Genomic DNA, 14,356 nt, shown 5'->3' with positions numbered 1-14,356 from the left:
CTATATATGCAGTTGACTGTCACACAGGAAGCGTCGGTTCTAATCCAGTTAGAGGCTAATTTTATTTACTTGTATTCTCTTAAATAAAAACATGAATTATGGCTGCCTGCCTATTAACACTAGAAGTCCCAGAGAATTCTGGTACTCCTACGAGTCCCAAACAATGGCCGATATGGCCTCTCCCCCGGAAAACCCAGAGGTGGCAAAAATGACCCAAGTGCTTTTGTATTGGCAAGTCGTTGTCGAACAGACAAGTCATTCATATGGAAATGCAACCACTTGACATATATTAACTTCAGACACAATTACCACAATCCATTCTCCATGCCCCTGATTCAGTCCTTCTAAACTACAGACACAATTCCTGCTTTACACTAAAATTGCAGTTTTTTTTTCTTCTTCAAAACAATGTACACATTTGAGCCATTCTTTGTCGTAATGTGTGGAGTATAGGACAAGTAAATTAAAAAATGTGTAAAAAGTGTCAAACTTCATAAATAAATGTCATTAAATAAATGTAGCTTGACTTGAACTGACACAAACTATCACATGAGTCAAGGAGGAGAGGCCAAATCGACCATTGCTTGGGAATATTAGGTGTGTTTGTCTTGGGAAAGGCCAAGTCGGCCTCGGCTGGGTTTTCTGGTGTTAAAAACATTACTGTGCAAGGGAATTATGGACCTTTTTACTCTCCATGCTGTTTGCGGAACATTTAATTCTTCGATTTCTACTAATATTTACAGGAATAAATGTAAAATGAGTGGGTATCTGAATGAGAAAAACAGTAAGGTTTTTAATAGTCAGGCAGCCATATTTCAAGCTTATATTGAGGAAAATACAAGTAAATGAAAATGGATTCAAACCGACGATTCCTGAGTAACAGTCAACCATTCATACCACTGGATGACACTTCTACACAGCGACTCCGACATGATTTTGTTTTATAAACGAGACGGAATCCACATGCATCTGTCTCTGTGCAATAAAACCTGAAAGGGAAACGCAACTGAGACGCCAGACGCAGTTTCTCGTGTTGAACACGAAGGCGTACAGCATAGGGTTGGGAATCTCTGGCATGAAAATGATTCGATATGAACAGTATCTAAATACACAGGTTACGATTCAATTCAAAAACGATATTTTTATTGCCGAGCGATTCGATACAGTTTAAGAACGATACGGTTCGATACAGAGTGAAAACGATACGATAGTAAACATTTGTTGTGTGTGTTCGTACAGTATTTTAAACATATAAAAAAGACCACATTTCTAATAGAAAAATTTACAAAATTTCATACCAATGTTTTATTTTTTTATGAAAACAAAAATAAGGCTTACTATATGACCGTCATTTTGTTGGATGGGAGTGTTTTTAGAGTTTTGTGTAAAATGATAATGATTTCATTTTTTTCCCATTCTCTTTAGTGTTTTTTCATTGCAAGCGAAATAAACGATTACTAACAAAGTATTTGTCATTGCAATCATTTTCTGGGAGAAACTGAGCATTGTCTGAAAGAATTGCAGGGGTGCCAATACATTTGGCCAGCACTGTTATAAAGTAGTAGAAGTAAAAATACTGTGAATCAATGTTATTAAGAGAGAAGTCAAAAGATGTACTAAAGTAAGAGTAGTCTTACTTCCAAATGTTACTCCCATTAACGTAAAAGTAGTATGCACACAAGTACAAGTCAAAAAGTATTGGTTGAAAAAAATACTCGGGTACCAAGCAAGTGTTTATAAGCTTTTATTTTCAAAATAATGTCATCAGTAGAAGAGCCCGAAAAGCTACTCGAGTAAGAGTAGCAAATATCGACTAAATCACAGCTCAAAGTAGTCAATGAAAAAAAATATACAGTATATTTGTTGAAAAGAATACTCAAGTACCCAGTAACTTGTGTCTGATTGATTTTTAAAACTGTAATGAGAAGCCAAAAATTTTGCTGGAGTAAGAGTAGCATTACTTTCAAATATTACACACATTAAACTAAAAGTAGTATTCACACAAGTCAAAAAATATGGCATTTTAGTCTTTCACTTATGCCTGTTTCCACATACTCATCACTGTCCATATCTTTTTTTGAAGGGCAGATTTTTTCTTGAGGAAGATCAACTAATCCACATGTTCATGTTTAAGTAGACTGCGTTTTGTGGAGGAAAAAAAAATCTCCAGATGGTCGTGCTGCCCTTTCCAGCATTGTAGTGGGGTATTTTTCAGGGTTAAAAACTCACGATCTCTGTACCGCTCCACACTTCACACTAGCTCTGTCCCATGCGAACAGATCTGGCTCCCTTCATCACTTCAAAGTCCGACTTTTGTTTTCCGGGGTGCGCTGAAAATCAATCGCTGCACGTCGCTGGTGTCGGTGCTCAGACTGTCCTTTTTTTTTTTTTTTTAGCATGTTGCTTCGTTGCCACTAGAGCTGAAACGAATACTCGAGCAACTCGAGTAACTCGAGTTGAAAACTGACCCGAGTAATTTTATTCACCTTGAGTAATCGTTTATTTTGACAGCTCTAAGCATCACGTTTTGCTCGGACTACTTTTAATGCGGGACAACGCGCTAATGTCACGTGCGTAGAGGAAGACGCAAAAAATATATATAAAAAAACCTTTCTGCAGTCGACAGCCGCTCCAATCTACGCCGACGTTGCTAAAAACGAGCCCAGATGATGTTCCGGTGGTAGCAGGTAGCAGGTAGCATCTGATGCGTCTCATAGATATCACATGTATGTTGAACTAGATGCGAAATGACAGACTCGGCCGTGTCTGGACAGCGTTAGTAAACCGCCGCCATCTTAAAGCAGTAGAGCGCTAAGCGCTAATAAAGAGCGCAAAGCGCTAATAAATAAGACTAACGTTACTGTCACTAGCTCACGTAACGTTAGCCCTGCGGAGGGTGAGGTTTGTATTAATTATGACCACTGTCTATGCGTGGCTAACGTGTCTTACATACAGGCATTAACATAACATAGCATTGTGGAGTGATGAGGGTGTAAAATAAAAACTCAATAATGCTAACTATCAATTTTAGTTCAGTAGTCATTGGGTACAACACCAAGTAGCACTGGTCCCTAATGTGCTCCAATACAGCAGGTATCATACATTTATTTTGAACACTGCAAAAACTCAAAATCCTATCAGTACTTACAGTTTAGACTAACTTAAAACTTAACTCGAACTTAAAAATAGCTTGACAACAATAGAAATTTAATTGAAACACGTGGGGAAAAAAATCCTAATTTTTAAGTGATGTGTGTTATCAAGCGTAACGGCATTTTTAGGTATATATACTGTATATATATATTTTTTATTTATTTTTCATAAGATCTAAAGATTTTTTGAGTGAAAGCAGTGAATTAGTCTTTTTTTTTTTTTTTTGTAGTTACATCGGAGATGCAATTGTTGGCTGTTCTCAACAATATACATCGAAAATAAAGACATTGATTGACTGAAAATGGTTCAAGATTAGATGAAATGTCTTGTTTTCTCATGTATATTTATAATTGCTCTTCACCTAAAAATATATTTGTTTTAATCGATTACTCGATTAATTGATAGAAATTTCAGTCGATTACTCGATTACTAAAATATTCGATAGCTGCAGCCCTAGTTGCCACTACTAGTTTCGTTTTGGGCTGTGAAGAAAACTCTACGGAGCATGCGTGACAGTGGTTTTGTTAGCTCTCGCGTTGTTATGACACGCCCGTGACGATCGGGTAATGACGGCGACGAGTAGCGGTTCTGCCGAAATGCATGGGAAGTTGAGGCAAGCACGACCGTGAGTTGTGCTTGTCCATATGATATCATGCGTGCGGTCTCGATCTAAGTGCGCTGTGTGGTGAATGACACAAGCGCAGCATGTGAAGTAAGAGCTAAATTATTATCCCATTAAGCAATGCATTGAACGAACCCATACTTCACAGTGGGTATGAGGTGCTTTTCAGCATGTGCATCTTTCGTGGCACGCCAGACCCACCTAGAGTGTTTGTTGCCAAAAAGCTCAATCTTGGTCTCATCTGACCAAAGCACACGGTCGCAGTTGAAGCTCCAATACTGCTTGGCGAACTCCAGACATTTGCGTTTATGATTGTGAGTGAGGAAAGGTTTTCTCCGTGCATGCCTCTCAAACAGCTTGTTGGCGTGTAGACAGCACCTCATACCCCAGGCATGAAAATCTCTTACCTTTAGGCGAAATTCGCCGTTTTGAAGTCAAAAAGTGCGACCTACGTGAATTGCGTAGATCCGAGGAGAAATTCTTTTTTTGGGGGGGGGGTTTATTTAATTATTATTATTATCATCATGTGATTAACTTAGTACGTAAACTGAGCACTTAAGAAATCCAGTCAGCAAATCCTTCTAGATGCTTCGCTGACGAGAACCAATCATCGGCCCAAACTGCGTTCCATTATTCCAATCGCGCGCACTCTTTACGTGTACATGGAGTGCTTGGAGAGCCTTCGGTTGCATTGCGAAGCTGCGAAAACAAAAAAGTAGGCCTTATCCAGAGCGGGGCAGACCAGAGCGCAGCATACACACTTCCCTGCATTTGCCAGCAGATTGAATTTGGTGAGTAATGCTTTCAATCGTTGTCATATTTTGCGATATAATAAAGTTACTGCCATTCGTTGCAGCTTGCGTTGAACACTGCCAGAGCTAGCCAAATCTCCCGTGAAAAAATAACTCCCGTTAAATTGGCGTCAAACTCGTGTATTTAGCGGTAATATTAACGAAGAAATGCACTGTTGAGTCAAATTAAGCGGCATGCTCTCGGATGGAGGGGGGCGCCTCGTATCGCGTTATTTTCGGCTGGGACTTGAGCTGACGGCCGGTGTCGGCACAACACCGGCCCGACGAGTGGTGGGAATGACTCTTGCTTCTTAAAGCTTTTCAGAAATACAGGGATCCCTCGTTTTTCGCGGTTAATGGGGACCAGAACCCGCCGCAATAAGTGAAAACCGCGAAGTACCCCCCCAATTTTTTTGTGCGTGTTCGATGTATTTATTCAGATTTTACATTGGAAAAAAGATACATATATGACATGTTTTTTCACTTTTTTCACCAAAGTATCATTTCTAAATGGTTTTCAAGCACTTCAAAATGTAAGAATTAAGATAAGTTTTAAACATGTTACTGCCCCACCGAATTATTTTTAAACAAGAATAAAGTAGTAAGAAAATGCTTGGCTTTATTAAATGCTTCATAGTGAGTCTACTCAAACCCTCTCAGGCTTTGTTAAACGGTGATTGACACATGTGCAAAGTTTTTCTTTTTATATATATTTTTTTGTTTGAAGCAACTTATTTGATTGAATAATAAAGACACAAATGTCCTAGCCAAAATGTGGCCCAAACACAAAACAAGATTACTTCAATGGAAAAATTTGTTTCAATCAAGAAAAATAGTTTTCAAATGTTTTTTTTGTCTCAAATTTATTTTTGCAATCAATTTTTTTTTGTTGAAGTGACTTTTTTGGGATTAAAAGTATATACTGTATTTTGATTGAAGCAACTTTATTTTTGATAGAAGTAACTTTGTTTTTTGATTGAATAACAAAAACACAAATCTACCTCCATCGTTATTGAGAAAGTAAGAAAGCTTTAAAATTAAAAGCCACCGGGGAGTCTGTTTTTTTTTTTTTTTTTTCTTTTTTTTTTTCTTTAATATTTATATTTCATTACATAGACATGCCTCGTAGGGAAAGGAGATTGAGGGATAAAAAAAGGAGTTGGATGAGGCTGCTAAAGGCAGTGAATACCTCATCAGCTGGGTGAATAGCAGACCTGGTAAGAACAAGTTTGCAAGGATAGTCGGGTATTAAATACAATTATAAAGACAATTACAATGTTATTTTTCTATAAGATTTTATGTCATTGCTTTATTAATCATTAGGTGCTAGAGTTGTTAAGTATGGATAACAATGAAATAATAGTTTTGAGAAAACTGTGCTGTTGGTGGCTCAGTGACCATCTGATGTAGTTTGTTCTCAGATGAACAAGTTGAGGAAGGAAGTTTTGATGCAGAGGTTGAAGGAAGAAAAGAGGCAGACTGACTGAGTCACAGCCAGAAAGTGTTGATGACAGTTTTGATTTCTATTCACTGTTGCCCCCTCCCAATTAAAGTATGTCACAGTCGCAGCCAATTATTATCTAAAGCTGGTTAAAATTGAAGTTATGTTGTTTTAAGGTGTATTAAATACTTGTTCATGTGCCCCTTTGGATCTACGAGCACCCGCCCCTCCACCGGTCTCTGCACGGCCCTGCTGAAACACAGTGTGGGTCGACAGAGCTCAATATTTTGTTGGGGTGTACAGTGCACTGGAACATATTTCCTCCACACCCTTCTCACCTTTTTAACCCCTGACCCATTTTCATGCCTGTACCCACTGTAAAGTATGGGGGTGGGTCAGTGATGCTGTGGGGCTGTTTCGCTTCCAAAGGCCCTGGGAACCTTGTCAGGGTGCATGGCATCATGAATGTTTTGAAATACCAGGACATTTTAAATCAAAATCTGTTGCCCTCTGCCCGAAAGCTGAAGATGGGTCGTCACTGGGTCTTTCAGTGAGACAATGACCCTAAACCTATAGCCAAATCTACACAGAAATGGTTCACCAGACACAAAATCAAGCTCCTCCCGTGGCCAACTCAGTCCCCAGACCACAACCCCATTGAAAACCTGTGGGGTGAGCTGAAGAGGAGAGGACCCAGGTCTCTGGATGATTTAGAGAGATTCTGCAAAAAGGAATGGCTGAACATCCCTCTTTCTGTCTTTTCCCATCTTGTGAAACATTATAGGAGAAGATTAGGTGCTGTTTTGTTGGCAAAACGGGGGTTGTACAAAGTATTAACACCCGGGGTGCTAATAATTGTGACTAGATGTCAAATCATTTCTTTATGTGGGATTTTTTTCCTCACTGAATAAATACACTTGGAGTAAAAGTTGGATTTTTCTCTTTTTTTTCCCCATTAAGGTCCCATATTATTTAGAAAAAAAATATTAAAAGCTAAAAAACAATGATTAAAAATCCAATAATTATGGAGGGCACTGTATATATAGTTTAAAGTGAACAGCTTGTTTACGAGTACCCCTCCCCCCACTTTCAGGACTTTGCCGTCAGCCTGGAAAAGAAGGTGTCGTCCATCGATGAAGCGTTGCAGATGAAGTCCCTGACCTTCGTCATTGACGCTTGCAAGACTTTGGCGCAGGCTCGAAAGGTGAGGATGCCGACCCGCCGTTTAGAAACCTTCGTCGTTGTTGGCTCGGATTGTGTTAAATGTGTTTTTAACTTTGAATCAAATCGGTCAAAGACCATCAAATTGTGGTAAAATATTGTATGATTGTCCGAAGAATCAATAATGTATTATAACGTCATGGTATAATTTGGCACCCTTAAAAAGTTCCTATGCCAGCTTACATTTTTCGAGATCCGCCCCTACCAAAATGGTACCCATAGAAGTCAATACACTGGCATTCAAATTGAGTCCTAGCTGTCTTATTTCTCAACCCAGTTGCTCATTGGCTGCCATTGGCCTGCTTTAGACGTCCAAACCGTTTGAAGTGGGAGGGATGGCATCGATGCCACCATCCCGCATCAAACGGATTGGACGTCTACTAGTGATACTCATTCTAATTCACAGCAGAAGCATGAAAATAGCTATCATCGCTCCTACCAAAATGTTCTGAGAGCGGCCATGTTGGTAGGGGCACATTCCAATCAAAGTGCATACAGTTTAAATTGAGTTTTTAAGAGCCACGTAATTGGACGTCTATCATTGTCAATGGCACCGAAAGAGTTGAAATGTTCAGGTCCTGGGCTACTCGTGTGTGTACAACTTCTACAACCAAGACGGCGACAAGATGGACGTGATGGAGCAGCAGGCGGACGCTCTGGACCTGCACACCAACTCTCTGCAGATCCTGCTCGGTGAGTCGTCGACTTTACTCCGTTATGTGTACTCGAGTAAGAAAAGTGTACTTCTTAGAGTAGTTTTACCATGCCATACTTGAGTAGCTATTCTTACTCCGTCACACTTTACTTGTACTGGATTGAATTTTTGGGATGACAATTTAAAATTTTTACCATTTTTGTCTGCCCTACCCACCTCCGGCCAGAGGGGACGCTGTTGCAGTGCAGCGACCTGGCCTCCTGCGTACGTCTGTTGAAAGCCGAACACCTAAACACCGGCCTGGAACTGATGCGGCGCATACAGGAGCGCTCGCTGGCCATATTGCAGCATTCCACCCAGGTAGATTGTCCCAAAGTCCATACAATTTTTTTGGGTCCCGGATTCCAATACCCGTTTCTTTTCACACTAAATACTCAAATGTAAAATAATTGCAAAAAATGGCTTAGCTTAAAAACCTTTGTGAAAGAGGAAAAATTCAAACTATACGTATTGAGTACACAGTAATGTCATTCCACCACATTAGTATGTTAGCATAGCTTAGCTCATGTGCTAAGCTCACGAGTCCACTTTTCCCCATTTCCCCCTCATTCTGGCAGAGATAATATCACATTAGTATGTTAGCTTACAACATGTGCTAATCAATTTTGCTAGGTGATAAGGTCGCTAGCTTATTTTGCCCATTTTCCCCTCATTCTAACAAAGCTAATACCACATGAGTATATCAGCTTAGCTCTTGTGCTCATTGCTTTTGCTAGGAGACTGCACAAGTTCACTAGCCTACTTTTCCCTCCTTCTAACCAAGCTAATACCATATTAGCCTAGCTTATGTTCTTAACGCTTTTGCTCAGAGTTCGATAGCCTACTTTTCCCCATTTTCCCTCATCTAACAAAGCTAATACCACATGAGTATGTGAGCTCACGTTTGCCAGTCTACTTTTCCCTGTTTTCCTTCATTTTAACAGGGAGAATAACAACTTTAACAAATTTAGCTAGACTACACAAGTTCACTAGCGTACTTTTCCCTCCTTCTAACCAAGTTCATCCCACATTAGTACATTAGCATAGTTTATGTTCTTATCACTTATCACGTCTGACAAAGATAATACCACATGAATGTCTCTTTTCATCTTCTGGGAGAAACAATATTTTTTATCTTTTTTTCTTCCTTTCATTTCTTCCCTTATTACATGATTTAATGCTGATGATGATGATGTTGATGTGATGATGATGATGACAAATGACAATGACAATAAATTCAAATTCAAATGTTAGCTTAGCTCATGTGCTCATGGCCTTTGCTAGCAGATACATTTGCAAGCTAATTTCCCAGTTTTCCCTCATTGTAACAGAGCTAGTACCACTTTAATATGTTAGTTCAGCTCATGCGCTAAGACTACCATAGTACGTTAGATAAGCTCATGTGCTAATCCATTTTGCTAGGAAACTACACAAGTTCACTTGGCTACTTTTCCCTCCTTCGGACCAAGCTAATACCACTTCAGTACATTAACCTAGCATATGTGCTAATCACTTTTGCTAGCAGACGATCGTTCGCTAGTCTACTTTCCCCCTTTTCCCGCTAACAAAGCTAATACGACATTAGTATGTTAGCTTAGCTTATGTGCTAATGACTTTTGCTAATAGACAACAGTTCGTTGGCAGACAATAGTTCGCTAGCCTACTTTTCAAGATTTTCCCTCCTTCTAACCAAGCTAATACCACATTATTACATGAGTGTAGCTTATATGCTAATCACTTTTGCTAGTAAATGACAGTTCGTTAGCAGACAACAGTTCGCTAGCCTACTTTTCGAGATTTTCCCTCTTTCTAACCAAGCTAATACCACATTAGTACATGAGTGTAGCTTATACGCTAATCACTTTTGCTAGTAAATGACAGTTCGCTCGCCTACTTTTCCCCTTTTTCCCTCCATCAAACAAAGCAAACAAACACATTGGTATGTTAGCTTAGCTCATGTGGTCATCACTTTTGCTAGTAGACACACATTTGTGAGCTGCGTTTCCCAGTTTTCCCTCATTCTAACAGAGCTAGTACCACATTAGTACGTTAGCTTAGCTCGTGTGCTATTGAAATTTGATAGCAGACTACACAAGTTCGCCAGCCTACTTTCTCCATTTACTTCTCCTTCTAACAAAGCCAACATCTTTACAGGTGCTAGTGTCAATGCCATTATACCAAATTGGTACATTAGCTTAGCTCATGTTCTAATCACTTTTGCTAGGAGACTACACAAGTACGCTAGCCTACTTTTCCCCTCCTTCTAACCAAGCTAATATCACATTACTACATTAGCTTAGCTCCTTTGCTAAAGTCCACTGGCCAACTGTTGCCCTTTTTACACCCTTCTAGTAAGGCTAATACAACATTAGGACATTAGCTATGTGCTAATCACTCCTTCCGATACCGATATTGGCGCCACACTACCGACATCTCGAGCCTGATGCCGCTCACTTGTGCCTTCAGGACTTCCGCGTGGGCTGTCGCTCCCAAAACGTCCGGGAAGAGGAAAACGCGTCCGACTCAATCAACCGACGCTCGACTGACGGCGAAGCGTGAGTGCCGGCCGCCCGGCTCGGCTCGACGGGCGCCGACGTCCTCTCACCGCGGCCGCTTTTCCTTTCAGCTCAAAACCCGACGTAGACAACAACAACTACAACGACGACGACGACAGCGACGACCCGGATTACGAGGAGGACGAGGATTACGTGCCCGAGTGGCACGAGGACTACGAGGATTACGATGACGAAGAAGAGATCGACGAGGGCGAATTCTTCTCCGACAGCGAGGTCTCCGACAACCTGGATCGGGACTTCAGCCCCTTCGAATGAAAGGTCGACGGTGGCCGGCCACGCCCCCTGTGTCACGCCCGCCTGGACGAGCGGCGACTCGCTCTGCGGGATAACGCCACGTTCTTCAGAGGAACTTTGCGTGTCTGAAAAGTAGTGTTACACCGTTAATTTTTTTTTTTTTTTGCTACCGATACAGATTCCTGTCTGTGTGCCGATACTGTACTGAAACATCCCGCCCCACCCCCAAAAAATTATATATGTACACAGTTTTTTTTTCTTTTTTTACGCAATTACTGCATAATCACATCAAGTAATTGCTAATCTTGCCTTGGTTAACTCATTTGCTGCAATTATTAGCACTAAATGTCCAATCCATTTGAATCAGGAGGGCTGGCAGCAAATGAAGAATTTGTTACCTCCCACTTGAAATGGTTAAGACGTCTACTCGTGATCAATTCAGGGCAGAACTGCATAAACAGACCCCTTTAAAATCAGTGGATATACATTCAAATATATTCATAACTAACCCATTTGTCATATATTTTGAATGTATAATATGACTACTACTGTCATGATACTTAAATTTTCACCTCATCGAAAAAACTACCCTATACAATTTTCAATACTTCATTGATAAAGGAATGGTCATTATTTTTCACAACAAAAAAGTCCTCAACTTGAACAGGAGGTGACCCGGGAACGACTGAAAATCATCTAAAGGCGACCCGAAAGTACCTCCAAACAAACATTTTTTTTCTGTGATACCCTAAACTCAACAGAAAATGATTAAAAATGTACATGAAATAACACTGAAACACCCCAAATGTACCAAAAGTGACTGCAAATCAACAAAGTTTTGCAAAATGTGACTCTGAAATTACCTCAAATCATCAGAAAATGACACTGAAACGCCTCAAAAGTCCCAAAATGACCCCAAAACCAACATATAGTTTCCCAAAATGCCCCAAAATTAACAGAAAATGATTCAAAATGTACAGAAAATGACACCGGAATGACCCTAATGTACCAAAAATGACCTCATATCAACAGTTTCCCATAACGCAACTCTAATATTCCCGAAAATAAACCGAAAATGATTCAAAATGGAAAGAAAATGACCCCGGAACACCCTTAATGTACCAAAAATGACGGCAAAACAAAGTTTTCCGAAATGCAACTCCAAAATTATCTCAAATCAACGTAAAATGATTCCAAATGTACAGAAAATAACACTGAAACGTTCCAAATGTACTGAAAATTACAGCAAAATCCACAAATTTTCCCAAAATGCGACTCTAAAATTACCACAAATCGACAGAAAATGGATCAAAATGTAAATAAAATGATACCGGAATGCCCCATATGTACCGAAAATGACCGCAAATCAACAAACTTCCTTGAAATGCAACTCCGAAATTACCCCAAATGAACAGAAAATGATTCAAAATGTAGAGAAAATTACACCAAAATGTCCCAAATGTACCGAAAAGGAAAGCAAATCAACAAATGTTCTCAAAATGCGACTCTGAAATTACCTCAAATGAACAGAAAATTTTTCAAAATGTACACAAAATAACTGTACCAAAAGTGACCACAATTCAACAGTTTCCCACAATGCAACGCTAAAATTCCCTAAGATGAACAGAAAATGATTCAAAATGTAAAGAATATGACACCGGAACACCCAAAATGTACTGAGAGTGACTTCAAATCAACAATGTTTCCCGAAATGAGATTGAAATTCTCTCAAATCAACAGAAAATGATTCAAAATGTACAGAAAATGACACCGGAACGTCCAAAATGTACCGAAAGTGACGCCAAATCAACAGTTCCCTGAAATGCTACTCTGAGATGTCCTAAATTAAATTAGAAAATGATTAAAAATGGACAGAAAACGACACCGGAATGTCCAAAATGTACCAAAAGTGACCCCAAAACCAACAGAAAGTTTCCCAAAATTAACAGAAAATGACTCAAAATGTGCAGAAAATGACACCAGAACGCACCAAATTTACCAAAAATGACCGCAAATCAACAAAGTTTCCCGAAGTGCGACTCTGAAATTACCTCAAGTCAACAGAAAAATGATTAAAAATGTACAGAAAATGATTGAAAATGTACAGAAAATAACACCGGCACGTCCCAAATGTACAGAGACTGACGCAAATCAACAAAGTTTCCTGAAATGCCACTCTAAAATTACCTCAAATAAACAGAAAATGATTCCAAATGTACAGAAAATGAAACCGAAACATCCCAAATGTACCAAGAATGACCCCAAAGTTTCCCCAAAATATGCTAGAAATTAACAGAAAATGATTCAAAATGTACAGGAAATGACACCCAAATGTACTGAAAGTACCTGTGAATGTTCATTTTCAGCGCCATTGACTGTGCTAGATGTCCAATTCTAGGAACAAAGTTTCTTTACCTACTGGCCCCTCCCACTTCAAACAAATTGGACATCTATCGCCGTCAATGGTGGCCAACGAGTACATAGCAGATGTCTTGAATTTTCAAAAAAATCGGTTGAGAAATAAGCTAGTTAGGACTTCATTTGAATGTCAATGCATTGACTGATGGGAAAGTTGCCCTCAAGGCGGCCATGTTGGTAGGGGCGACGTTTTCATGATTCTGCAATCAATTTCTCACGAGTAGACATCCAATCCATTTTAAGTTGGAGGCTGCCATCCCTCCCCCTTCAAATGGATTGGACATTTTCAAGCGCTAAACTCATTTGAAGAAACATCCAAAAATAGTTTCTCAGTATCCCGCTGATATTCATATCTGTATCGGCGCAACACGACCCAAAACTCTCGGATCAGTTTCTTCTCCGGCTTCTTTACAGGGTCGATTCGATTGTCGTCGAGTTCTCGTTCTTTCCCGATGACTTGCTTGCACTAGATTTATTTTCTATGCACATTAGAGACATGTTCAATGTTCTCAATAGATATTTTCTTTGTTAGAGTTCAAATCGATTAAAAAAAGAAATGTAACCGAGTCCTCTTTAATTGTCCAAATTGTTTATTCTTCTAATTTTGTCTCTGATTACAGAAAAATCCAAAGATGCAACTTGAAATCCTTCTTCTTTGATTTGTTAAGCACAACGATAAACACACCAACTAATACCACATTAGTATGTTAGCTTAGCTCATGTGCTAATCACTTTTGCTAGCAGACACACATTTTCGAGCCTACTTTTGCCCGTTTTCACTCAAACAGACCTAGTACTTACCACAATAGTACGTTAGCGTTAGCTTAGCTCATGTGCTAATCAATTGCTAGCAGACTACACAAATTCGCGAGCCTTTCTCGTTTTCCCTCCTTCTGGCAGGCTTACACCACGTTAGTACACTAGCTGAGCTTCTGTGGTAATCACTTTTGCTAACAGACTACACAAGTTCACCACCTATAAAGATGTTAGCTTTGTTAGAAGGTGAGGTAACTGGAAAAAGTAATAGCCAATATCACATGTGTACATTAGCTTAGCCTATATGCCAATCACTTTTGCTAGTAGATGACAATTCGCTAGCCTATTTTTTCCCTATTTTCCCTCCGTCAAGGAAAGCGAATACCACATTGGTATGTTAGCTTAGCCCACGTGCTTATCGCTTTTGCAAGCAAATACACATTTGTGAGC

The 14,356-nt window shown here is 39.6% G+C and overlaps 1 protein-coding gene across 1 annotated transcript in view; it reads left to right on the top strand.

The window, feature by feature from the left end:
• The window catches only part of LOC130923073 (cullin-9), a 76,202-nt gene extending 62,299 nt beyond the window's left edge, over nt 1-13,903 (top strand). The window contains exons 36-40 of the mRNA XM_057848494.1: nt 7,101-7,211; nt 7,804-7,921; nt 8,110-8,243; nt 10,389-10,477; nt 10,549-13,903. Coding sequence (XP_057704477.1) covers nt 7,101-7,211; nt 7,804-7,921; nt 8,110-8,243; nt 10,389-10,477; nt 10,549-10,753 — 657 coding nt within the window. The 3' untranslated portion in view covers nt 10,754-13,903. The remainder of the gene's footprint in view (nt 1-7,100; nt 7,212-7,803; nt 7,922-8,109; nt 8,244-10,388; nt 10,478-10,548) is intronic.
• Nucleotides 13,904-14,356: the final 453 nt, after the last annotated feature.

This window comes from Corythoichthys intestinalis, chromosome 10, assembly GCF_030265065.1.
Source record: "Corythoichthys intestinalis isolate RoL2023-P3 chromosome 10, ASM3026506v1, whole genome shotgun sequence".
NCBI classification, from domain to species: domain Eukaryota; kingdom Metazoa; phylum Chordata; class Actinopteri; order Syngnathiformes; family Syngnathidae; genus Corythoichthys; species Corythoichthys intestinalis.
This window is presented reverse-complemented; position numbering and strand designations above follow the sequence as displayed.